This window comes from Salmo trutta, chromosome 10 (assembly GCF_901001165.1).
Source record: "Salmo trutta chromosome 10, fSalTru1.1, whole genome shotgun sequence".
In the NCBI taxonomy this organism is placed as follows: domain Eukaryota; kingdom Metazoa; phylum Chordata; class Actinopteri; order Salmoniformes; family Salmonidae; genus Salmo; species Salmo trutta.
In genome coordinates, this window is record NC_042966.1 from 10,316,115 (window position 1) to 10,344,098 (window position 27,984).

The window sequence follows — 27,984 nt, forward strand, 5'->3', positions numbered from 1 at the left end:
GAGTCATTTCATTGTCATCTCAATACAGCAATAGCCATTTGCTTTCCAAACAGTTCTCCCACAATTGTATTTTTAAATATTGCAATATGCCTGGCTGGGCCTCTGCTTTTTCACTGACAGTCGCAATTTAACAATCATCTATTTGGTATTTGCAGTGCGCACTGCCCAAATTGCGGGCCATCCCGACCGTAGGTTACACCATTTAAAACAATCCACAGCTTTGTTTTATAAGAAGCTAATGATCCTCTTTGGCCAAATCATGCTTTCTGGTGTAGTAGGCTATTTTGAATGTTTTTTATTTATTTCTGTATAGACAGGAGTATGCTAATTAGGCTATATCATTTTGGCAATTTAATTTACTTTAGAGAAAGCTTGGCTTCCCCAAGCCTTATAGAGATGCCGCCTATGCCTTTTAATGTGGCATAAACGCAACCGGTTATGTTGTTTTCATCTGATTGTCAAAAAAAAAAATCACTTGACAAAGGCGCTCCTGTAGGCTACCTGCGCACATTTGTTCACTCATAAAATAATTTCAGCATCCGAACACTAACAGTACACCTTGCACCCGCAATATGATGAATGAAAGAAACATCAGTTACAAAATACCTACAGTACCAGTCGAAAGTTTGGACACCTACTCATTCAAGGGTTCTTCTTCTTAAAATGTTCTACATGGTAGAATAATAGTGAAGACATAAAACTATGAAATAACACATATGGAATCATGCAGAAACCAAACAATGTGCTAAACAAATCAAAATACATTTTATATTCTTCAAAAAGTAGCCACCCTTTGCCTTGATGACAGCTTTGCACACTATTGGCATTCTCTCAACCAGCTTCACCTGGAATGCTATTCCAACAGTTTTTAAGGAGTTCCCACATATGCTGAGCACTTGTTGGTTGCTTTTCCTTCACTCTGCAGTCCAACTGATCCCAAACCATCTCAATTGGGTTGAGGTCAGGTGATTGTGGAGGCCAGGTCATCTGATGCAGCACTCCATCATTCTCCTTCTTGGTCAAATAGCCCTTACACAGCCTGAAGGTGTGTTGGGTCATTGTCCTGTTATAAAACCAATTATAGTCCCACTAAGAGCAAACCAGATGGGATGGCATGTCGCTGCAGAATGCTGTGGTAGCCATAATGGTTAGGTATGCCTTGAATTCTAAATAAATCGCCAACAGTGTCACTAGCAATGCACCCCCACACCATCACACCTCCTCCTCCTTGCTTCACGGTGGGAACCACACATGCAGAGATCATCCGTTCACCTACTCTGCATCTCACAAAGACACTTCGATGGAACCAAAAATATAAAAAATTGGACTCATCAGACCAAAGGACAGATTTCCACTTGGCCCAAGCAAGTCTCTTCTTCTTATTGGTGTCTTTCAGTAGTGGTTTGTTTGTAGCAATTCGACCATGAAGGTCTGATTCAAGCAGTGTCCTCTGAACAGTTGTTGTTGAGATTTGTCTGTTACCTGAAATCTGTGAAGCATTTATTTGGGCTGCAATTTCTGAGGCTGGTAACTCTAATGAACTTATCCTCTGCAGCAGAGTCAACTCTGGGTCTTCCTTTACAGTGGCGGTCCTCATAAGAGTCAGTTTCATAGTGCTTGACGGGTTTGCGACTGCACTTGAAGAAACGTTCAAAGTTCTTGAAATTTTCCGTATTGACTGACCTTCATGTCTTAATGTAATGATTGACTTGCATTTCTCTTTGCTTATTTGAGTGGTTCTTGCCATAATATGGACCTGGTATTTTACCAAATAGGGCTATCTTCTGTATACCACCCTACCTTGTCACAACACAACTGATTGTCTCAAACGCATTAAGAAGGAAAGAAATTCCACAAAATAACTTTTAACAAGGCACACCTGTTAATTGAAATGCATTCCAGGTGACTACCTCATGAAGCTGGTTGAGAGAATGCCAAGAGTGTGCAAAGCTGTCATCAAGGAAAAGGGTGGCTACTTTGAAGAATCTCAAATATAAAATATAAACGTCCATTTTTCAGGACACTGTCTTTCAAAGATAATTCGTAAAAATCCAAATTACATTTTAGTCATTTAGCAGACGCTCTTATCCAGAGCGACTTACAGTAGTGAATGCATACATTTCATACATGTTTTTCTCCGTACTGGTCCCCCGTGGGCAAATAACTTCACAGATCTTCATTGTAAAGGGTTTAAACACTGTTTACCATGCTTGTTCAATGAACCATAAACAATTAATGAACTTGCACCTGTGGAACGGTCATTAAGACACTAACAGCTTACAGACGGGCAGTTAAGGTCACAGTTATAAAAACTTAAGACACTAAAGAGGCCTTTCTACTGAGTCTGAAAAACACCAAAAGAAAGATGCCCAGGGTCCCTGTTCATCTGCGTGAACGTGCCTTATGCATGCTGCAAGGAGGCATGAGGATTGCAATGTGGTCAGGGCAATAAATTGCAATGTCCGTACTGTGAGACACCTAAGACAGCGTGACAGGACAGAGAGCTGATCGTCCTCGCAGTGGCAGACCACGTGTAACAACACCTGCACAGGATTGGTACATCCGAACATCACACCTGCGGGACAGGTACAGGATGGCAACAACAACTGCCCAAGTTACACCAGGAACGCACAATCCCTCCATCAGTGCTCAGACAGTCCGCAATAGGCTGAGAGAGGCTGGACTGAGGGCTTGTAGGCCTGTTGTAAGGCAGGTCCTAACCAGACATCACCGGCAACAACGTCGCCTATGGGCACAAACCCACCGTCGCTGGACCAGACAGGACTGGCAAAAACTGCTCTTCACTGATGAGTCGCGGTTTTGTCTCACCAGGGGTGATGTTCGGATTCGCGTTTATCATCGAAGGAATGAGCGTTACACCGAGGCCTGTACTCTGGAGCGGGATCGATTTGGAGGTGGAGGGTCCGTCATGGTCTTGGGAGGTGTGTCACAGCATCAACGGACTGAGCTTGTCGTCATTGCAGGAAATCTCAACTCTATGCGTTACAGGGAAGACATCCTACTCCCTCAAGTGGAACCCTTTCGGCAGGCTCATCCTGACATGACCCTCCAGCATGACACTGCCACCAGCCATACTGCTCGTTCTGTGCGTGATTTCCTGCATGACAGGAATGTCAGTGTTCTGCCATGGCCAGCGAAGAGCCCGGATCTCAATCCCATTGAGAACGTCTGGGGCCTGTTGGATGGGAGGGTGAGGGCCATTCCCCCCAGAAATGTCCAGGAACTTGCAGGTGCCTTGGTGGAAGAGTGGGGTAACATCTCAGAGCAAGAACTGGCAAATCTGGTGCAGTCCATGACCAGATGCACTGCAGCACTTAACTCAGCAGGTGGCCACACCAGATACTGACTGTTACTTTTGATTTTGACATCCCCTTTGTTCAGGGACACATCATTCAATTTCTGTTAGTCACATGTCTGTGGAACTTGTTCAGTTTATGTCTAAGTTGTTGAAGCTTGTTATGTTCATACAAATATTACACATTAAGTTTGCTGAAAATAAACGCAGTTGACAGTGAGAGGACGTTTCTTTTTTTTCCTGAGTTGATTTCAATTTGTTTAACACTTTTTTTGGTTACTACATGATTCCATGTGTTTTTTCATAGTATTGATGTCTTCATTATTATTCTACAATGTAGAATATAGTGATAATTTTTTTTTAAACCTTGAATGAGTAGGTGTATACAACCCGGTTTCCAGTCCACCCAGTTTCCAGTCAATTCACAATTTTCCATGTGGCACGTTGTATAAATTGTGAAAGGCTCACATTTCACCGGTACAGCGTACCCCCACTCTTTGTTTTACAGGGACGCCGTACCAGACCGTCCCGCCTTACTTTCACCCCTGATGATAACTGACCACGCCACCTCCTTTATTACTATAACAAATACAAAACCACAACAACAAATGGCATTACTACTACACAAGATTACAGTTAGTTCTAAATGAAAGTAACAAGGGCAAAATACGGAATCCACTAATTAGGCATGAGATTGAGCAACCATGATTGCTGAGCATAAAGATGCTTATGGTTTTCTAATAAAATAGTGTGTTTTTTTCCAAGGGTTGCCCTCTGAAGTGTACTTTATGCCAGCCTTTTCCTCAAGGTTGTTTTGAAAAGAGTGTGCTATCAGAAATACTATCTTCCTTTTCAGATTTTTACAGAAAATGGCTTTCATAAGAGCCTCACAAATAGCCTAGGCCTTACGGATGCAGAGATGAGGGCACAGACATTCAGACGAAAAGGAATCTAAAAACAGGAAAGGCAGAGAGGCACTTACCTCTTCACGTAACTTTATCAACTGCCATGTGAAAGCAAAGAGAGAGCGAGAGAAATAGAGGGAGGGAGCGAGAGAAAGATAAAAAGAAAAAGACATGGCAGGAAGCAGATCAGTCATGTGGCTGGGTACCGAATTAACCTTGACGATTTATCCGTTTGCATGTTTAGCATTTAGAAATCACAGACAAACACATTAAACGAAGCTAAACACGAGACTCATGCAGACTTTTTTGAACAAACAAAGATCAAGTTCTCTCGCTGTCACATTAGACAAAGAGAGGGAATGGATTGCTCGACTCGCGGTGTCTAAACTAGCACCATCAAGGAAGTCACATCACAACACTTGATGTGTCAAAAAGGGAGAAGAAAATAGACCCCACTCTGTACAGTAGGAAAATACAGTTTGGATACAGTATGCATAGAAGTTTGATAGAGGGAAAATCTCTATTTTATATGTCCCGGTGCAAATAGCAAAAAAAGACACATGCCTTTTTTTATTCTAGATTGTGAAATATAGAGCCAATCCATTGTTTCCAACGTGTCCATCATTGGTGACACATTGTCAATATTTCACGTTCCTTATATATTGCAATACAGATGCCTGCTGTGTATACATAAAGGCAGAGCTTATTATTAGGACAACTGGGAGTCAGGAAAAATGAATCTTCGCATTAGTTATTCATTTTTGATGAAAAGAGTGTGTCAAATTCAAGCAGAGTAAATAGAAAACATCCCCATGTCCTACTGTTGTTACCTTATCTTTAATAGAGACACAGACATTGGAGGAGAGCAACGATTCAATTCGAGCTCAATCAAGCTTAAATCACCATTAAAAAAGGATGTTTCTGCCACAACCTGTTCTTTGTGTAGGGGAAAGACATGGAGAACACAACATCAATTAGTACAGGAGGGGAAGGACAGGTTTCTTAATTTGTCATCCGTTGCAGGTGATTTTTTTTTATTATCTCCATTTCGAGATTAAAAAGGTTGGCAGATCTGAAGGGAGGCTCAGGGCCACTATTACTCTCCTCTAATCTCACTTTGTATGTGGTGGTCATTTTGAATTTTTGCTAGTTTGAAATCATTTGCTATCAGAAAAGAGGCAGGAGGACTTGGATCATAAATGATACAACGGGATTGTCGAGAAGAAAGAAGAGGCTCGGTGGTGGGATTGATGTTAAACTATTGGTTGTCGTGGCCACGGTCGTCAGGAGCGACAGGCTAGGCTCCTCCACGCTTAAGCGTTTTCTGAAAATGTGCTCACCCCGAAGAGTTAGACGCAGCCACCCAGTCGGTAAAAATGGATGAGCAATTTAAGCACAATTGTGTCGGTGTAACTGTAATGTTACATTCTACTCTGATGGATGTCTATTAGGATTTGAGAGAGTGAGAGAAAATATACACAGCCATATCTGGAGTGGCTCCATCAGTATTATTGTCTCTGTTCAATAATAATATATATTTTTAGCTAATATATGGCTATATACAATTGTAGACAACGATACTTAAAAAGAGTGAATTTATTTTAAATATACAGAATATCACAGTTCTTACCACCTTAATTCAAAGTAAAATGTCCAATTGTTGTTTAAATACTTGTATGTACTTTAATCAGCTTTCCCCAAATGAATTAGGAAAGGATTTCCAATAACAAATATCATAATTTATTATTGTAATTCTGTAAACAGAGTTTAAAAAAAGGAAACACGATGAAAATGTCCAAAAAGTAAGAGAATAAATGTATTCCAGCCCGCTACCAAGCCATATAGTAGCTCAGACGCGTGATAGAACGAAAGAAAAAGGAGTTAAAGAAAATATGCAAAAGTAAAAACGGCTTAATGTTTGTCTGCTGATAGCTTCATTTTAGTGAGCCACTGGCCTTGAGGAACTTGGCAGCGACAGGCTAACAAATGGAGAAAAAAAACATTGCAAAAAAATACGATTTTCTTCGCTCTTTCTTTCGGTGAGAAAAAGGGCCACTTTCAGACTGGAAACTGTCCTTTATTTCGAAGGTCACAGCCCCCTGCGTTGAACGCATTATTGAGGAGGCTGAAGTTCAAAACTACACTACAAATGTGGCTATTTAGGGTTTGAACAGGCCAGCCAGAGCTGCCGATCACTCGCCGCAGCCCTTCCCTCCAATTCAATGAGAACCAAACAAAACTTGTTCCATCTTATTTGTGCTGCTTGGCCGATTGTAAGTCCTCGTGGAGGATTTGCTGAAACTATATATATATATATATATATATATATATATATATATATATATATGAGGGGTTTTGTGCTTGGCATTCTCTTTTTTTTCATCAATCTTTACCATTCTTTTCAAACGTAACCCACAACGCTAGCTTTGCTTGAGAGAAATAAAGTGTTAAACACAGAAAACTGTAAATGTTATAATTACGGCTTCGTGAGCGCATTTCCCTGTGTTTTTGTAATGCCAGCCAGTATTCAAAATTGCACTGCTGCAATTTTTCTGTTATGATAATCAGCAGATTTTTCAAACAAAGATTTTTTTATTCAATACGGAATTCGATACAAGTGGTAATCTGCTTCCTTTGTAGCCTGTAAAATCTGGTCCATGCCGGCTCAAACCAGCACAATCTCTTGTGGCCAAGCCTTCTGCTGTGACTGAAATCGAAACTATTCCGTAGAGTGTTCGTGTGTGGTAGGGTGTGTGTGTGTGTGTGTGTGTGTGTGTGTGTGTATGTGAGTTGCATGCCGAGTGAGAAAGGGGAGAAAAAAAAGTGCAACGGTAGACTACCACGTTATTAAAAAAAAAGAGTGATAGCGCCATTTCAGTCTCTGTCCGCATACAGATAACGAATAAATGCCCAACTCTATTAAATCGTCCTTTAGCCATTATCGCAGGGCCAACACTCCATTTTCAGAACTCCCTATTTATTTAGCTATAAATCCTTGCCATGTAACGAATAGATTTGTGACTGGTAATGATCCGTTTAGCCAGAGCTATATGAAATGATCCTGAACTCTTTCAGATCGTCAGGAATTAAATTGACCGACTTGCTCAAGCTCCCCCATCTTTCCCATCCTCTCTATCGCTCCCGTCTTGTTCGATCAAAAAAACAAAAAACTGAAGTTCCGAGCACTCCACTCACAGCAAGACCAAGTGTTATCTCCAGAAGTTTTTAAAATGGAAATGAGGTAAATATGGCACCATGGTAAATAGAAAAATGTGTGTGTGTGTGTGTGTGTGTGTGTGTGAGACAATGTCTGTTTTACAATGTACAAATATTAGAATTCTGATACTGACTCAACTTATAGTACAAATGTTATGCTTTGAGCATTCAAGATTCTGAAGCAACTATTTCTGGAATAGGTATACACCAAACCACAGGTCTATGGTTACTGAGCAATACAATCATAAAGATGCCATAAGTTTGTTCTAGATCTATAAATCTCCATTTATTTCTTGAATAACTGTTGTATTTTGTATTTCATTTTTATTTGCTTATAGATGTTTACTAAATTTGTCTTACTAAATGTGGACTTTTTTCCCTTTGGTTCAGGGACAATTTGCCTCCCCGTGCTTTCCGTTCGTCCTTGAGGGTTATTAAATCACTTGAGAAAATTGAAGGTTTTGTGCGAACCATGGAGGATATTGAATTTATGGCTGAATGACAAAACATAGACAAGTGTATTTTAATTAAACTACAACAACATTCCTTGACATGTTAGCGCTCTACAAACAAAATGGGATTACTTGAAGGCTGGACAAATGAATTATCTTAAAATGTACTTCAAGAAACATTCACTCAGAGATTTAATAGTAGGGAGGTGATATCATTTCAAATAATGGTATCATTGTTCAACAAAGCAGCAGAACAGACTAAAAACAACTTAAAATGCATGCATCATAATATTGTCCTTCTAGATGAGCTCATCAGGGTGGTTCCATTGTTTAAACAAATTATTATCCTATGAAAAATATTCTTAGGTCTATGAATAATTATTTCAATAATGGGGTTCATCATCAATTGTTTTTGATGAAAGGGAAATATATATATATTTGAAATGTGGGTCATATTCTTTTTTCTTTTCCCTTTGACAAGATTTTGATAGGAACCATCACCGTCTTGAATGTGACAGTTCTGGCAGCAAATCCACTTCCAACTCCTGTATAAAATGTCAGAGTCACTTCTGTGTCTCACTAATTTGCAGGGAATATGCATATCAATTACACATCTCGGCTAGCGATACATATGTTTGCAAGATGTGCAGTGCATGGGTCATCATTGAAATGGTAATAAGGAAGCTATCAAAAAAAAAAAAAAAAAAAAAGCCGAGACAACTTTATTTAGCTCCGCTCAACTGCAGACCGTCTCACTGTACTTTTACAAAGTACTGAGGGACTAAATGAGCACATGTGCATATTTCTCCCTCTGTGTTTGCGTGTGTCTGTTTGTGTGTGACTGAGATGCACAGCGACTATTGCAAAGCTGACAGGATCATTTAAGGTAATATATCATTTGTCAAAGGATGCTGGTCAGAGTTGTGAGTGTCTGTTTGTGAGTGGCAGCTGTGCAGGTGAGATATAGGCACCGCGTCAAGTGTTAAAAAGATGGTTTGTGTAGCTGTTGGGGTGTTTTCTTGATGCAGCACTTCAGACATAATTCAAAACAATCAAAGTTTAAAAGAACATGTGGCATATTTTGGGCAATTAAGATCACTATTTAAGATGTTTGCTTTTGTTTTTCCTCTCTCATATTCAATATGACTGAATCAACACCGTTTTTGAAGGCATTGTTCATTTCCCATGTCTTATAATTTTGTGACAATGGAAGAAATATGGCTAATTTGCTTTTTATCTGTTGTTTGTAATCCATTGTATTGAACTCCATCACAGTTTAAATAAAACGTTAAAATTACATTTCAATGTTCATTACAAAACTCACCGCACATCTTTTCATGAATTTGAATACATTTTCAACTGTAATTGCATAGAATTATAATATAAAATTCTACGATTTTCAATATCACTTACAACAAACTATAACGAGTAAAATATAAAAACTGTCAGTGACTTTTTGATACTAACGCTTATAAACATTGAACCTGAGAATCCTATTTATCCTGAGTGTCTGCATCGAGTGGTTTCGCCACCCCTGGTGTTTAAAGGAGTGTGAAAGACACCGTTTGTGGGGACGAGGTTGGTTGTGTGTTTGTGTGCGGCTGATAGTGTGTTGGTGGAGGATAAGTACACAGACGGCTGGAGAACAGCTGTGGGGGGGGGGGGTTGCCCCAATCTGGCGTTGCCCAGATGCTGGGCCCAGGCCTGGAGCCCATTCAGACCCTGGGCAGCTTTGCATTAAACAGTGTTCCTTCCGCATGACTTAGTGCCAATGCTGCGGTGGCCCTGGTGGCCCTAGGAGGTGCCCCCAGGAGGCCCTGACCCTTTCACACCCGGGGCCAGCCACCCACACTGGGGACCTGAGGGGCTTGATTAGCACCTTACCTGACTCTCCGAGGAGCCGGCGTCTTCCCCCAGGAGCTCGTTCCGCACCTCATCACTGTAGGCGATACGTGACCTTTTCTGCAGGGGGAGGAGGAAGAGGAAGGAGAAGAAGATGAAGACAGAAGAGGAGAGAACAGAAGAGGGGAGAAAGAGAAAACAGCGGGGGGGTGGGGGGTGGGGGGGGGAATAAGCCTTAGTGGAGTTGTCTTGGAAAAACATAACAGGCATTTCTTAAGCACGAGAGCCCCCTAATGGACCCGACTGTCAAAAAAAGGCAAGGCACCTGCGGTTGTGCGTGTGGGCACACTTGCGAAGTGATCTAGTACCACTGAAAATGTAGAGATGTCCCCCTTTCCCACTTAAATAAACACAATCTGAAGAATAAAACCAACTACGGAGGGCTCTGGCACAGGGGCAGGGGGCGGGAGACGTACAAGGAAAGTATCACTCGTCAGCGCTAAATCTTTTCTGGTGGCTGTCACTGCTGTCAGCACAGTGCAGTGGCAGGCTCTGTGATAATGCCGATACTGGGACTTAGACAGGGAATAATTCATCACCCATTGGCGTTCCATCAGATTTGGGATCCCTCTCCTCTTCAGAAGGGGTGGGAGAGGGAATGCCATGTCCCCCCCCCAAAAAAAAATGACAAACACTCTTCAGTGTGCCACCTCCGATGCTGAAGGAGCAGGCCCTGTGTAGCGCTTGTTTACAGACACCAACAGAAAAAGCACCCGCTTCAAATGCCCTCCAAACTAAATACACAACAGCGGAGAAAGAGAAACTGTTTACTAAGCCTCCTCGTCTTTCCTTCTCTTTCTGCCTTGACAGGACTTCTGTGTGGGCAGTGTGAGGAGAGCAAAATCACAGGGAAATATGGGCCTAAACATTGGTACATCTATCCTAAGATCTTTCGAGACTCCTGCTTTTGCCAAATATTTTGTCTATTTCCTGTTTAGAATTTGTATTTAGAAGCTCAATCTAAAAATCACATTGTTTAACAAATATAGTAACAGTGCTACAGTATTTTTGAAGAAATAAGAATCAAATCTCTAAATCATTCATTGAAATAAAGTAGAGAAAAATATATAAATATGTGTGTCACCCCGTTTTTTATTTTTTTATTTCCCGTAAACTTGACCAGTGAGTGGAAAGCCATCAGGGAAGTGATTTGTGTTGTTATTGTGACAGTGAGGGACACAGCCACAGGAGTAATTACCGAGTTGTCTGGGAAGCTGATTGACCAGGGCGACAAGCGAAAAACCATTAGATAAAGAGAAGCCCCCAAACAACACACTTTACAGGCATCAACTGAGCCACGGGGACCTATGCTAACCACCGAAGGAACGACTGCGGGGAACAGCGGAATTCACAATGACCAAAATCAAAAACACAGCACCGCCATAGAATACGCACAAATACAATTGAATGCCTTCACAATCCAAATGACAACATTTGCATCATTGTTGCACATGAAGTGTTAATACCTTTTTTTGCGAGCATCTACTGTATTTTTTCCCCCTCTTCTGTGATTTGAACAATCCATTCTTGCAAACAAAATTATTCAAATACATCATTAACAGATTTTGGACAGGATTAATTCTACTCCTAACTGGAAGTATAATTAGCCTTTCTTCCAAATGTGCAGGTTATGACAAAGTTAAGGCATGTTGTTAGTGTGAGTACAAAGACAAACATCAATCTGGAACAGGCAGACAGCGTAGAGTCATGTTCTGCCGGGATAACACCCACATCTCATTTTAGTGGAGCGTCATCTTAAAGAGCCGCAGTGTAACTTAGAGGAAAGACGGGTTGCCAGTAATTGAGACTAGAAGCCAGGGAGAAGGCTTGATTTGAGTACGCAGAGCCTGACGTCTTCTTCAAACCCCGCACAGTTTTTTTTGGTATTTCTAAATAGCTGTTTGTTACTGCCAAGAGTATCAACAGTTTCCACGATGAACGCAGCACAAATAAAACAGAAAATAAAAAGAACTGCAAATGCGACTGAACCAAAGACTACTGCTGCTCCCTACCCATTTACTTATGGTTTGAATTCCCCCCTCCGGAAAAAAAAACCTCCATAACCCTTAGAGTGATTATTTCCTGTTCATTTGATGTAAAACAAGAGCAGCTGTGCAATATTGACTGCCTCACCCATTGATAGACTTTGATTACCGGTTGGGGTGTTATGCAAATAAGTGCACCTCAAACGGCTATCTTCATTTGATAATGTTTTGTCATGTGTGACTTTTGAGATCAGACTAGTGAGCTAAATTTTATTGAGAAAGATCTATATATTTGATCGGGGTATATCGTGGTCTATAATAACTAAGGTTGTTCCAAAAATCGCAAAAAAAAGGTGTAAATAGTAGTTATTTAAAAGAAAAAAGAAAACAAACCCCAAAAGAACTGTTCAGAAAGACAATATCGAAAGTTTCTCATCCTAGTTAGCGTGTTAAAGATGGAGCAGGAAAAATGTAAATGACTAAAGGAACATGAAACCAGGCGAGGAGGCTTTGTAATCTAAAAAGAATGAGCACGTTCATAAGATACCTTATTGCCATAGAAAATACATCTTTCTTTATCCTTTTGAAAGGTCTTTCTTTTGTCACTTTTTCTAATCTTGGGTGAGAATTTGCTTCTATTCCCGGAAGCACAAAAGTACAAAAGATCTATCTTTATGCAAAGTGGCCGTCTTCTTTTTAAAACTCTACACATATCGTCAAATGCGAGATGGGAGGTTTTGGTGTCCTGTCAAAAAACACACGTGTCTAACCTCTGTTGACATCGACGGGAGAAGAAAGAGTTTCTGCAACCCATCCAAACATAATTATATATGCGTGCATAATAACTCATACTGTAAGATATGCTAATCAAGAACAATATCAGAGCTGGAAATTATATTCATGCAATTATGACAAAAAATATAAAAGTGTTTTTATACCATTTCTGTTTACATACCTGCATGAATGACTAGATATATATCATTACTTTTCAGTAAAATAATAATTCTGAACAAACAAACCACTACTTCGCTTACACGAACATTAGGCTGAAGTGGACAATAATTTCAACACCCTTGGTTTATAGACCCAATTGACATTAGTCACCTTTAAAAATGTTTTCAAAAGTTCTCCTCTTAAAACTAATCAGAATCATTTCAACCAAATAAACTGATCTTCATTGGTAAACAAGTTTTTTTTTGGGGTGCCGCCCCAACTAGCCTCCTCTCTCTATACCCGTTGCAACAAGCGACAAGGGCGTGCAAATAATTGTGGTGCCTGGAAAGCTGAAAAACGTAAACAGTTCATTAAAAGGGATATAAAAGGCGTAAAAATACCCAGGGGCAGGGTGTAATGAGGGGCCCTGAAGTTACTCTGCAGACGCTTTTCCCTCCACTTTTCCACTCATTCTTTTCATCCCGAGCACACGGCTGGTGGCGTGGCGTGAAGAGTAATTAACGATATTGAATTTACAAAAGTGTGTTTCATTACATCTTTCTCACCAGTGGGAGAGCGGCAGGCTATTTACAACAACAACAAAAAGTACTTAAATGGCACTTTTGCCACGACTCGGTGTCAGCTGCAAATTGTCATTTAACCTTTAATTTGCTACTAATCAGCTCCACATACTGTTGAAGAGGAATCGGCATAGAATCAAATATACAACAAAATATTTATCAACAACAACACTCAATTGTTATGACTGTATCGTTATCATTAATCCCACTACTATCCTATTAAAAACCTTAGTAAAACGTGGCCACAAAGTAGACAAAAAGAAAACCACAAGCGCACAAAAACTGAAAACGCGACATCACTTCCTATTATTGTGTCCCTGTGATATGTTCTCAGGTGATAGTGGTTCTTTTCTAGTTCCCCAGAAGCGGGGCAGAGGTGGCTGAGGGTGGCGCGGCGTTAAAAAGGAAGCAGAGATCTTTAAGCAGGCAGAAGTATCACAACAGCGTCTTCAATAATGCATCTCATCCTGGCAGGGGGTTTAACACTCCACTGGCACAAAGAACAGCTCTCACACACACACAATTGTTGTTTTTGTGTCACCTCCTCTCCTTTAAGACAAACAAATTGGCAGAGGTTGTTCAATTAAGTAAGTGCTTCTTTTTGGTGCATTTGATACATTATCAGATAAAGGCAAGCGGCGACAATTGAGATTGTCACAGGAGGGGTTTTCTGTGCCTTTGTTTTGATTTTTGGTTTCATCAAATCCACTACTCCTGTCTATCATCAGAGGGAGTGTGTACTTGTGTGTATGTGTTTATGTGGAATAAAGGGCCTTGCGAGCTTGTGTGTGCGCGTGTGTGTATGAGAAACCTCCTTCAGAAATTGTCTGTATGTGTGTGCACGTTCTGTGTGTGTGTGTGCGCGCGCACACTGGCCTGTGTGTTTTCTTAATACGACTGCAACAGTAGTAGGGAACCTAAGCCGTAGATATCAGCACGGGGCCTCTCATTAGTGCACAGGTTGGTGCTTTTGTGGCTTTAAAAACACACAAGGCATTGTGTTTCACAGCCATGAAAAGACTAAATGAATCTCACCAGCGCTACAACAGAAACACAAACAAACTCAAATGACCAAGGAAAACAATAGCAGAGGAGCTATACACACATTTAAACTGGGCTGAGGGTGGAGGAATTGTCCTATATGACAACGTGCACTCAATCCATTTCAAAGGGCCTTCATGTAATTTCAGCAGGAAATAATATTGTGTATGTCCATAAATACTAAGTACATACAGGAAACATATAACGAAATGGGTCAGACTCGTACTTTCAACGTTTAAATGAATTACATTGAAAATAATTTGTACTTAACCAGGCAACATTACACAATATTTATATAATATAATATGACATCATATTATGTTACAATATGTCATAGTGTGATGTAAAAATGTGATGTTAGGGGATAGCCTTTGTTTAATGGTATATTGTTACGATGGGGGTCTTTTACTCTTCCACCACTGTAATACGTGCGCTAGATTCTCCTGTCAAAGTCGTTTCTATTGTTTAAGTAGAGCCGAGATCAGTCAATAAGCCTAACGACTGTACCCGCAAAGCAAGAGGGTGAGCGAGAGAGGAGGGAAAAAAACGATCGCAACTGAACTCTAAACAAAAGAGCAAATTCAAGGGGCTTTGATTGAAGAAACGGCATATACTTTTTGAAGGCCGGGGAATCGTCTCTCAATGGTTATTTCTTTAAGGCATGAGGGCCGATTAAACCCAATATTAAAATACGGAAGCAGTTCTAATGAAAAATCAAAAGCCTGGCTTCTTTTTTTCCCTCCCCCGCTCTTTCTCTCTCGCTTTCTCTTCTTCTCCCAGTACATGAATCCCGGGTTGTATGAGGGAAGAGGGAGAGGAGAGGAGAGCCAGGCCCGGGCGTCGGTGGTGCAAACACACAGACAGCAGTGCAGAAATCAATAGAGGAGAGCCGTCGGGGAGGCAGCCGGGCGAGAGGAACCAGAGCGGGGCCCGCTCGGATCACAACGCTGGCTTCTGGCGTGCAGTGGGGAATAAAAGTGGGCCTCCCCGGGTCAGCGCCAGAGAAAAAGGTGAGATTAGAGGGGAATGGATGAGGGATTTCGGTGGGGGGGGGGGGGGCACACGGTACGGGATACCTGGCGAGCCAGGGACCAATCGGCCCATTAGCCTGTGGCTACCTACATATGGTTCACTGAACCTTCCACTGAGAATATTTTCTCTTTTCTTTTGCGTGAATCTGTCTTTTTCTTTTCTTTTTTTAAAAGACCTTCACTTTTAACCCTTTCTCCGAATTGGAGAGTGTTCTCTTTTGACCTCGATTTATGATTCATCGTTGTTTGATGTCTATTCTCTGAGTGTTATCTAAAAAAGGTATAAAGTTAGACACAAAGGAAGAGATGTGGGCCCGTATATCGTCGGACTGTTATTGTTTGTGTGTGCGTGCCCAACTGCATCCGTCTATGGAAATGCACAGAAGATTTCCTCTGTCCCTCGCCTTTCTTCGGAGTAACGTGACCATTGTCTGGACTGAATGCCTCCAGGCTCCCTTATTACCATACGAATACAGCAGCACGCATAGGGGCTTAGTCCCATCATTAACTCTATATATCTATGTATACTGTCTTATTTCACTGATCAGACCGCATTCAAATGCAGATGAGGTCCGTAGGTCTCTTCCAGCAGAGCCATTCCAACATGTGCCCTTGTGAACCTCCCTACACACTTCCCGGCGCCATGGGACTCCACCGATTTCGTGGCGGAATTCAGACCAGTTGTCCGAACTGTGAGAAATGGCCAATTGAGGGTTAATGGGGGTCTCGTTCACCTCTTTCACATGGATTTCAACAAGCCATAGAAAGGACACAGGCAACAACGTCAGCTACTCATCCTAAGAGTAAGTGCGCAGTTAAGTTCGCCAGGGCATAGTGCTAGTCTAAGGGAACATTCATATTATAAAACACAGTGCAAGCAATATGCATGTGAATACCTCTCATTCATGTTTGGAGTAACTGTTACAGGTTGGCAGGAGCACAACGCAGTAATTCCATATGGATATACTTCACTTCCCCATCTATTCCACATGTATTACAACACATAAGAAATGATCTTAGCACTAGGTTTTTAACTACTCACATGAATAAGAATTATCCTAAGCTTAAATTAGGAGTTGAAACAAAACCTATAAACCACTGAAATCAAATGACAAGATATGAAGTGATTTACCGATTAGGCTATACTTTATTTTACAGTCCACCTTTCACCTGGTATTAGCTTAGCAATTACAAATGACCTAACATTCACATTTTGGTTTCCTTGGAATTATAAACGAACACCCCTTTGTACCATTTGGTATTGGGAGTTGAAATGTTTTGTACCAACAAGTATACATTACCAAATAACTTCGTACCAAGTAAAAACCAGCTGAGACAAGACTGTGAAATGAAGTGATACCCTGAATTCTGACTTAAATCACATTTTGAGCACAACATGTGAGCAATTCCAATTTTATCTACCAAGTGATGTCAATAAATTGTGTAAAGATGTAAGCACAAAAAAGTACAAATAAGTGCATCAGAAGCCAAATAAAACAGAAGTGTTTAGTTTCACCGTGGGTGTGAGTTGATCCTCTGATGGCGACCAACCTCTGGGATAAATGAACAAATCCTTAATTCATCCTCTACAGTGTAATTTTGATCAAGGCCACAGCAAGATTCCTCCGCAGGCTTCAAAACCAGCCGAGAAACGACAAAATTGTCGGTCGCAAAGACCAAAAGCAGTTTCTTTTTCTTTTGCATGCTCCCCATTAGAAGCACTTAAGCAAGAGCAAGAGAAATGCAATTCGATGGGGGAATCTTTGTTTCCATTTACAGATTTCATCGCAGGGTAAACACATTGAGCTAACTGGGAAAACCCACTGAGTGTCAAGGAAAACTGTAGATGTCAAAGTTCTCCCTTTCTTTCCCGCTCTCTCTCCAGACTCGTTTCTTAAAGGAAACCCCCCCCAAAAGAAACAGAGAAAAAAGCCCCCCCAAAAACAGAGGAAAAACACAAGCCTACTAGATGCATTCATAATGCATTTCATAAAAATTTCATGACTTTTACATACTTAAGCCAGTCTGGAAAAAATATAATAATCTGTCACCTATTCAAGGCCCTCTTGTCAGTGCATCACTTGGGTGTGGGTGTCACGTGTCAATTCAGGTTTACACTGGTGCGTGGAACAGGCTTGAGGCCCTGAAACAAGGGCGAGGACAGCACTGGGAGGAATGGGGAGTGGATGGGAGAGGGGGGGGTGATATTATATCTCCATGTTTTTATGTTTCCCCCTTATTATCTTTAGTCCCCTCTCAGTCAAGTCACTCAATCAAATAAGCCCTGAGGACAGAGAGGACCTGCGAGGCCCTTACTCCAGGCAGACATGTCTAACAGTACTGATCACTGTCAGTGGGAGGGTGACTTTCTCTGCTTTGGAGAGGACCCCAAGATAAGCAAAAGGAAGTGCTCGCTTAAATGAATAATACAAAACTACAAGACACATTCACACACACATACAAATGTAGGATCTTAATTTGAGCCAGTTTGCTACAGCAGGAAAATAATCTAGCGTCATTAATGGACATTTTAAGGGGTTGATAGATTTTTAATAAGGGAAAATCAAGTCTGAAATTTCAAAGTGGAAATTAACTTCAGAAGCCTTTTTAAATCTCAAATAGACTACAAGTTTTAATGCAACAGAGTGATCAAATGAAGATCCTACATCTGTAATACAGTGCCTTCAGAAAGTATTTATACCCCTTGACGTATTCCACATTTTGTTGTGTTACAGCCTGAATTCAAAATGGATTCAATTGTTTTTTCTTTCTCTCACCTAATCGACACATAATACCCCATAATGACAAAGCGAAAGCAAGTTGACATTTTTGCACCTTTATTGAAAATGAATTACAGAAATATCTAAATTTACATAAGTATTCATACCCTTTTCCTATGACACGCCAAATTTAGCTCAGGTGCATCCAATTTCCTTTGATCATCCTTGAGATGTCACTGCAACTTGGAGACTGTGGCCAATTCAATTGTTTGCACATGATTTAGAAAGAAACACACCTGGATAAGGTCCCACAGTTGACTATACCATGAAGTCCAAGGAACTGTCTATAGATCTCCGAGATTTGTGATGAGGCATAGAGCTTAGGAAAGGGTATACAAATATTTCTAGAGTGTTGAAAGTTTCCAAGAGCATAGTGGAAAATAAAAAAAATATGGAACTACCCAGACTCAAAGTTATGATGGACTGTCATTTCTCTTTGCTTATTTGAGCTGTTCTTGCCATAATATGGACTTGGTCTTTTACCAAATAGGGCTATCTTCTGTATACCCCCCTACCTTGTCGCAACACAACTGATTGGCTCAAACGCATTAAGGAAAGAAAATACACAAATTAACTTTTAACAAGGCACACCTGTTGATTGAAATGCATGCCAGGTGACTACCTCATGAATCTGTTTGAGAGAATGCCAAGAGTGTGCAAAGCTGTCATCAAGGCAAAGGGTGGCTACTTTGAAGAATCTAAAACACATTTTGATTTGTTACACTTTTTTGGTTACTACATGATTCCATATGTGTCATTTCATAGTTTTGAGGTCTTAACTATTATTCTACAATGTAGAAAATTGTAAAAAATTAAGAAAAACCCTTGAATGAGGTGTGTCAACTTGACTGGTACTGTATATTTATCCATTTTGAATTCCGGCTGTAACACCAAAATGTGGAATAAGTCAAGGGGTATGAATACTTTGACGGCACTGTACATACCATTAAAAGACAAATATTTGTAAGATAATTTAGGAATTGGTGTACCAACAGTGCATTATTCACACATCATTGACAAATGAAAACTGATTTATTACAATCATATGAATTGATATATCGCTTTGACCACAGCAATTGGTTGATTATCACACTGACAGAGAACACTGTACAGCAATTTCTCAATGCTTCAGTTGCTCATGTCTCCGGGTAAGAGAACCATCACAACACTGTTGGAGTAACCAGGACTCTTCTCCACTTCTGGTGACTCAGTCCTTCACCCTTCCACCACCACCACCATTACGCCACACCATAAACACTCTCCCAACAGTGAGACTGTAGAGGTTGATCCATTAGAGGCTGCAAGCCCCATCTGTGTGTCTAAAAAAAGGAGAAGTCTATTTACTCAGTCAATCCACAAGAAGCTCGGGAAGAGCTGCTGTGGAGAACAGCTTCAAAATGAAAGGCAGAATTCATAAGCGGAGAAAAATATTGATTGTTTACATCTTAAATCTGCGCAGGGCTCTGAGAAAAGAGAGAGAAAAAAATCCCCTCAATCCGGGCACTTTCCATAAGAAATATTATATTTTTCATCTGGATGTGTGACTGAACTTTGGCGCTATTGATGACTTGTTAACTACGAAACATATAAATCATAATCTACATTAACTCCTTAATGGTAGACAACAAAGACTGAAATGTGTTGGGGAGGACAAGCGCAGACGAGCCAATTTAAGGGGATTTATATTGTCTAACATCCAACTATTGTTGGTCTGTCATGTTTTGTTTGTAGAAGTCACTGTAATGGAGGATTGGGTGCAAATGACACAGAACCTCCTAGCTGGATTACAAGGACATTGTGCCATGACCAGCTAAGTACAGTGCTTGTTCAATATCCCTTCAAACCTATATGTAATACCATAATTATTAAGCATCTTCGATTTAAAGTGAAGAATTCTGGATGACGTTTAAACTAGATATATTTTGAGAAAGGACAGCAGGACATTCCAATAAAGTGGCTTTACAAACCTTTGGTGACAGTTTTTTCTCTGTTACATTCCTAACAGAGCCCATCAAGATAGGTCTCCTGAAGTTAAGTACCAAAGTTCTACAGTCTCCATGACCATGAACGAAGATCTCATTTATACACTGCTAAATGTACAATGGACAAGTTGGTATGTTTTGATTTTCTTCTTCAATCCCCCATATTGAAAAAAAAGAATGAGCCAGTTCTATGCAGGCTATAGATATAATTAAACACAAAAACAATGTTTTAAGTGAGAAGCTGGTCTGAAGCTGAACATTTTTTCATGAGCACCACAATGCCTACTTCACCCATGCTCTACCAAGGTTTTCTAGCACACATCTTTGACATACTACAGTAGCAACAGTCAAGTCCAAAATGATTGAGACCCTTGATAAAGATGAGCAAAAAAAGACTATGAAAAAAATACAAATACTGAGCTGTGTGTGACTCGTTTCAGGAAAGTAGGCATATTTCGCGTCACTACTTCACAGGAGAGCCATTTCAACGTAACATTTTTATTTATCAAAATGATATTTTTGGCAGAAATGCCTTCTGGAACATGTGAACTTTCATGCACCTTAATAACAAACTTGTAATAAAACATTTTAAAATTTCAAGCCTAGTTGGTTTAGCCACAGAAAAAGCCAGCAACCAATCCGTTAGCCATGATTGGCTGCAAAAATGAGTGGGCTGGACATGCCGAGAAATGAGTTTGGATTGGTCTGCTATGTAGCACGCTTCTGTCTATAACATGAGCTGGTCAGTATGTGTAGGTAATATTTTCTAACGTTGCTTTTATGAAAGATATTGCGTAGTAGAACTGCATACAGTGAGGGAAAAAAGTATTTGATCCCCTGCTGATTTTGTACGTTTGCCCACTGACAAAGAAATGATCAGTCTATAATTTTAATGGTAGGTTTATTTGAACAGTGAAAGAGAGAATAACAACATAAAAATGCATAAAAACGCATGTCAAAAATGTTATAAATTGATTTGCATTTTAATGAAGGAAATAAGTATTTGACCCCCTCTCAATCAGAAAGATTTCTGGCTCCCAGGTGTCTTTTATACAGATAAGGAGCTGTGATTAGGAGCACACTCTTAAAGGGTGTGCTCCTAATCTCAGCTTGTTACCGGTATAAAAAGACACCTGTCCACAGAAGCAATCAATCAATCAGATTCCAAACTCTCCACCATGGCCAAGACCAAAGAGCTCTCCAAGGATGTCAGGGACAAGATTGTAGACCTACACAAGGCTGGAATGGGCTACAAGACCATTGCCAAGCAGCTTGGTGAGAAGGTGACAACAGTTGGTGCGATTATTCGCAAATGGAAGTAACACAAAATAACTGTCAATCTCCCTTGGCCTGGGGCTCCATGCAAGATCTCACCTCGTGGAGTTGCAATGATCATGAGAACGGTGAGGAATCAGCCCAGAACTACACGGGAGGATCTTGTCAATGATCTTAAGGCAGCTGGGACCATAGTCACCAAGAAAACAATTGGTAACACACTACGCTGTGAAGGACTGAAATCCTGCAGCGCCCGCAAGGTCCCCCTGCTCAAGAAAGCACATATACATGCCCGTCTGAAGTTTGCCAATTAACATCTGAATGATTCAGAGGACAACTGGGTGAAAGTGTTGTGGTCAGATGAGACCAAAATGGAGCTCTTTGGCATCAACTCAACTCGCCGTGTTTGGAGGAGGAGGAATGCTGCCTATGACCCCAAGAACACCACCCCCACCGTCAAACATGGAGGTGGAAACATTATGCTTTGGGGGTGTTTTTCTGCTAATGGGACAGGACAACTTCACCGCATGAAAGGGACGATGGACGGGGCCATGTACCGTCAAATCTTGGGTGAGAACCTCCTTCCCTCAGCCAGGGCATTGAAAATGGGTCGTGGATTGGTATTCCAGCATGACAATGACCCAAAACACATGGCCAAGGCAACAAAGGAGTGGCTCAAGAAGAACCACATTAAGGTCCTGGAGTGGCCTAGCCAGTCTCCAGACCTTAATCCCATAGAAAATCTGTGGAGGGATCTGAAGGTTCGAGTTGCCAAACGTCAGCCTCGAAACCTTAATGACTTGGAGAAGATCTGCAAAGAGGAGTGGGACAAAATCCCTCCTGAGATGTGTGCAAACCTGGTGGCCAACTACAAGAAACGTCTGACCTCTGTGATTGCCAACAAGGGTTTTGCCACCAAGTACTAAGTCATGCTTTGCAGAGGGGTCAAATACTTATTTCCCTCATTAAAATGCAAATCAATTCATAACATTTTTTGATTTTTTTGTTGTTATTCTGTCTCTCACTGTTGAAATAAACCTACCATTAAAATTATAGACTGATCATTTCTTTGTCAGTGGGCAAACGTACAAAATCAGCAGGGGATCAAATACTTTTTTCCCTCACTGTAAGCGTTGCTCTCCACTTTCTGGAAGACCGAGTTTTGAAATGAGGAATGCACAGTGCATTTAGAGAATGATAGCTAAGGAGATGGATAAAATCCTGTCGTTTGATTGCAAATATGCAGATGGAGTCGAAAAGAGAACACACATAAGGCTCATTGTATACGTGACAGAGGGGGAAAAGTGTCCATCCATGTACATAACCAGTCAAAAGATTGGACACCTACTCTTTATTTTTTACATTGTAGAAAAATTGTGAAAACATAAAAACTTGAAATAACACATATGGAATCATGTAGTAACCAAAAATGTGTTTAACAAATCTACATTTATTTTATATTTAAGGTTCTTCAAAGTAGCCATCCTTTACCTTGATTACAGCCTTGCACACCCTTGGCCTTCTCTCAACCAGCTTCATAAGGTAGTCACCTGGAATGCATTTCAATTAACAGGTGTTCCTTCTTAATGCGTTTGAAACAATTAGTTGTGTTGTGACAAGGTACGGGTGGTACACAGAAGATAGCCCTATTTGGTAAAAGACCAAGTCCATATTATGGCAAGAACAGCCAGAAGGCATATGGAAGAAGGTACTCTGGTTGGATGAGACAAAAATTTAGCTTTTTGACCATCAAGGAAAACGCTATGTCTGGCACAAACCCAACACCTCTCATCACCCCGAGAATACCATCCCCACAGTGAAGCATGGTGGTGGCGGCATTCACCCCCCCCCCAAACATCCCTACAGCATGATGCCGCCACCACCATGCTTCACTGTGGGGATGTTTTTCCATCGGCAGGGGCTAGGAAACTGGTCAGAATTGAAGGAATGATGGAAGCCGCTAAATACAGGGAAATTCTTGAAGGGAAACCTGTTTCAATCTTCCAGAGATTTGAGACTGGGATGGAGGTTCACCTTCCAGCAGGACAATGACCCTAAGCATACTGCTAAAGCAACATTCGAGTGGTTTAAGGGGAAACATTTTACATGTCTTGGAATGGCCTAGTCAAAGCCCAGACCTCAATCCAATTTAGAATCTGTGGTATGGCTTAAAGATTGTTGTACACCAGCGGGACCCATCCTACTTGAAGGAGCTGGAGCAGTTTTGCCTTGAAGAATGGGCAACAATCCCAGTGGCTAGATGTGTCAAGCTTATAGAGACATACCCCAACAGACTTGCATCTGTAATTGCTGCAAAAGGTGGCTCTACAAAGTATTGACTTTGGGGGGGTGAATAGTTATGTTTTTTTTAAACTTATTTCTTGTTTGTTTCACAATAAAACATATTTGATATCTTCAAAGTGGTAGGCATGTTGTGTAAATCAAATGATACAAACCCCTCAAAAATATATTTTCATTCCAGGTTGTAAGGCAACAAAATAGGAAAAATGCCATGAGGGGTGAATACTTTCGCAAGCCACTGTATCTGGTATATTCGCTCTGGCTATCTACTCCGATTTCATAGCACTCTCGTCTGAGTGTGCCTGAGCGCAGAATAACTGACAAATTTATGAATGCTCAACACACCCGTTGAATATGGCCGGTGTCAGTAAAACATTGGCAAAAAAGCGTAATTAAAATTGTTGCCAGCAGCACAGTTGCAGTCACCAATGCTCTGGATAATATAAACACAGCCTAACCATCTCTGCTAGGGTTAGTAAAATGGTCACAGTGAGCTGTTCTCTCATTTGTGTATGGAAGTAGCTGGCAAGCTAGCCAACGTTAGCCAGTTAGCTTGGGTGCTTGACTACAGCCGTTAGGTGAGAACGCTCGGATCAACACTAGTCCTCGGCCAGAGTGTGCGCTCTGAACCCTTAGAGCGAAACGCTCTGAATATAGGAACGGACAACCTGACAACGCTCTGAGTTTACGAACGCCCAGAGTGCGCTTTGCGCTCACTCTGGTACTCCAGATTAAATTCACCAACGCACCCGTAATATACAGTGAGGGAAAAAAGTATTTGAGGTCTTGGCTGATTTCTTTAGATTTTGCCACGATGTCAAGGAAAGAGGCACTGAGTTTGAAGGTAGGCCTTGAAATACATCAACAGGTACACCATGCACAAAGTAGAAGTCCTAACCGACTTGCCAAAACTATAGTTTGTTCACAAGAAATTTGTGGAGTGGTTGAAAAACAAGTTTAATGACTCCAACCTAAGTGTATGTAAACTTCCGACTTCAACTATATATATATATATATATATATATATATATATATATATATATATATATATATATTATTTTTTACAGCAATCTTGCTCAAGTCTAGTACATCACAAGAGAAAGTTCTTGAAATGAAAACAAAGATTCACCAGAAGTTGACGGAACTTCAATCGAGCAACTATAGGCTGGGAGAGGGGCAAGCAGCTGACTGACTGACCTGGGTCAATTAAACCACTATTTCTTTCAAATAAAACAAAAATGTGTATTATTTTTGCATATGCAGATTTTTTGGGATGCAAAACCCACCACTGGTGTGTGTGACTAAAGAGCTATATATATATATATTATTCATGTCATCTGACCATAACACCAGTTCCAATGCCATTTACCGGGCATTTATATTTGTTGGATGACATGAAAATAGAGCTCTTTGGCCACACACACACACACACCAGTGGTGGGGTTTGCGTCGAAATAATTATACATATGCATAAAATAACCCCTACCTACTGTAACATATGGTGGTGGATGGTTCATTTTATGAGGCTATTTTGATACCACTGGTCCTGGTGCCATGGTTAAGGTCAAGTGAACTATACCCAGTACCAGGACATGTTTGCCAAATCAGGTTGCCTCTGCCAGGAGATTGAAACTTGGCAGCATTGGATGTTCCAGCAAGACAACCACAAGCATACATTGACATTTCACAAAGAAACTGTTAATTGGCCACAAAATCAAAAATGTCATTCTCCGGACATGAACCCAATTGAAAACATGCGGTTTGAAATGAAGAGGGCAGGTCATAAGCGCAGACAAAGGATATAAAGGATCTGGAAAGATTCTTCATGGAGGACCGGTCAAGATCCCTCCCAATGTGTTCTCCAATCTCATAAAACATTTTAGAAAAAGGCTCAGTGCCATTATCCTCGCAAGGTGAGGTATTGAAAACAGGGGTGCCAATAATTGACCCCTATCTTTTTTGGGGGGGGGGAAATATATCTCTCTGAGCAAATGTATTAGTATAAAATATAATAGTAAAAAAATTGTGAGCATACAATATAGCTCTGTATTTGTATTATTTTATTATTTTTTGCACATCTTTCTCAAAAAGGTGCCAATTATTTTGGACATGACTATGTTGGTCTGTTATAATTCAAACAACATGTATGCAGGTTGCTTAGCATTCAAACGTTCTCAAAACGGCCTAATTCCTACTCATAGGAGGGGCTCCCACAATAATGACGAAATAATGTGATTTGTACACAAGGTCATGTATTGCTTTCTCTCCAACTCAGACGAAGACAATTTCCCATATACTACCATTAAGCTTTTTTAAAAATTATTATTAGAAAGTACGCTTTGCGTTTACACTTACATTAGAAGACTATATACACACAAATAAAACATTTTACACTGGTGGGCCTCCCGAGTGGCGCAGCGGTCTAAGACACTGCATCGCAGAGCTCGAGGCGTCACTACAGACCCGGGTTTGATTCCGGGCTGTATCACAACCGGTCGTGATCGAGAGTCGCATAGGGCGGTGCATAATTGGCAGAGTTTGGCCAGGTGGGGCTTTCCTTTGCTCATCGCACTCTTGCAACTCCTTGTGGCGGGCAGAGCATCTGCAGGCTGATCTTGGTCATCAGGTGAAAGGTGTTTCCTCAGACACATTGGTGCAGATGGCTTCCGGGTTAAGCGGGCGAGTGTTATGAAGCGCGGTTTGGCGGGTCATTTTTCTGAGGACGCACGACTCGACCTTCGCCTCCCGAGCACATTGTGGAGTTGCAGCGATAAGACAAGATTGAAATTGGGGAGAAAAAGGGGTTAAAAATGTACACTGAACAAAATATAAACGCAACGTGTATTATATTTCATGAGCTGAAAAAAAGATACCAGAAATATCTAAGCGCACAAAAATCGTATTTCTCTCAAATGTTGTAAACAAATTTGTTTACATCCCTGTTAGTAAGTATTTCTCCATTGACAAGATAATCCATCCCTCTGACAGGTGTGGCATATCAGGAAGCTGATTAAACAGCACGATCATTACACAGGTGCACCTTGTGTTGGGGACTATAAAAGGCCACTAAAATGTGCAGTTTTGCTGCACAACACAATGCCACAGCTGCCTCAAGTTGAAGGAGTGTGCAATTGGCATGCTGACTGCAGGAATGTCCACGAGAGCTGCTGCCAGATCATTTTGTTAATTTCTCTATCATAAGCCGCCTCAGTTGTTTTAGAGAATGTGGCAGTACGTCCAACCGGCCTCACAACTGCAGACCACGTGTAACCACGCCAGCCCAGGAATTCCTTATCTGGCTTCTTCACCTGCGGGATCGTCTGAGACCAGCCACCCAGAAAAACAATAGGTTTGCATAACCAAATCATTTCTGCACAAACTGTCAAAAACCATTTCAGGGAAGCTCATCTGCATGCTTGTCGACCTCACCATGGTCTTGATCTGACTTCAGTTCGGCATCATAATCGACTTCAGAGGGAAAATGCTCACCACTGGCACACTGGAGAAGTGTTCTCTTCACGGATGAATCCCGGTATCAACTGTACCGAGCAGACGGCAGACGTATGGAATGGTGTGAGCAAGCGGTTTGTTCACAACGTTGACATCAGCAGAGGGCCCCATGGTGGTGGTGGGGTTATGGTATGGGCAGGCATAAGCTACAGACAACGAATGCAATTGCATTTTATTGATGGCAATTTGAATGCACAGAGATACCGTGACGAGATCCTGAGGCCCATTGTTGCGCCACTCATCCGCTGCCATCACCTCATGTTTCAACATGATAATGCACGGCCCCATGTCGCAAGGATCTGTGCATAATTCCTGGATGCTGAAAATGACCCAGTTCTTCAATGGCCTGCATACCCACCAGACGTCACCCATTGAGCATGTTTGGGATGCTCTGGACGCGTATGACAGTGTGTTCCTGTTCCCGCCAATATCCAAAAACTTCGCACAGCCATTCAATGGCATGGGACAACATCCCACAATCAACAGCCTGATCAACTCGAAGCGAAGATATGTCGCACTGCATAAGGAAAATGGTGGTCACAACAGATACTGACTGGTTTTCAGATCCACAGCCCTACCTTTTTTTCTTAAGGTATCTGTGACCAACAGATGCATTTCTCTATTCTCAGTCATGAGAAATCCATAGATTATGACCTAATGAATTTATTTAAATTAACTGGTTTCCTTATAAGAACTAACTCAGTAAAATATTTGTTTGTATATGTGTGTATGTATATGTGTGTATGCATATGTGTATGTATGTATGTTTTTTGT

The 27,984-nt window shown here is 41.1% G+C and overlaps 1 protein-coding gene across 6 annotated transcripts in view; it reads right to left on the minus strand.

Moving 5' to 3' along the window:
* Nucleotides 1-27,984, minus strand: part of LOC115201085 (vesicle transport through interaction with t-SNAREs homolog 1A) — a 171,104-nt gene that overhangs the window by 117,654 nt on the left and 25,466 nt on the right. For 3 of the 6 annotated variants that reach the window (XM_029764361.1, XM_029764363.1, XM_029764364.1), the window contains exons 4-5: nucleotides 9,774-9,851; nucleotides 4,299-4,319 (exon numbers count right to left, since the gene is read on the minus strand). In XM_029764361.1, the coding sequence (XP_029620221.1) occupies nucleotides 4,299-4,319; nucleotides 9,774-9,851 (99 nt within the window). The remainder of the gene's footprint in view (nucleotides 1-4,298; nucleotides 4,320-9,773; nucleotides 9,852-27,984) is intronic. The other 3 variants (XM_029764359.1, XM_029764362.1, XM_029764365.1) reach the window with 1 other exon arrangement.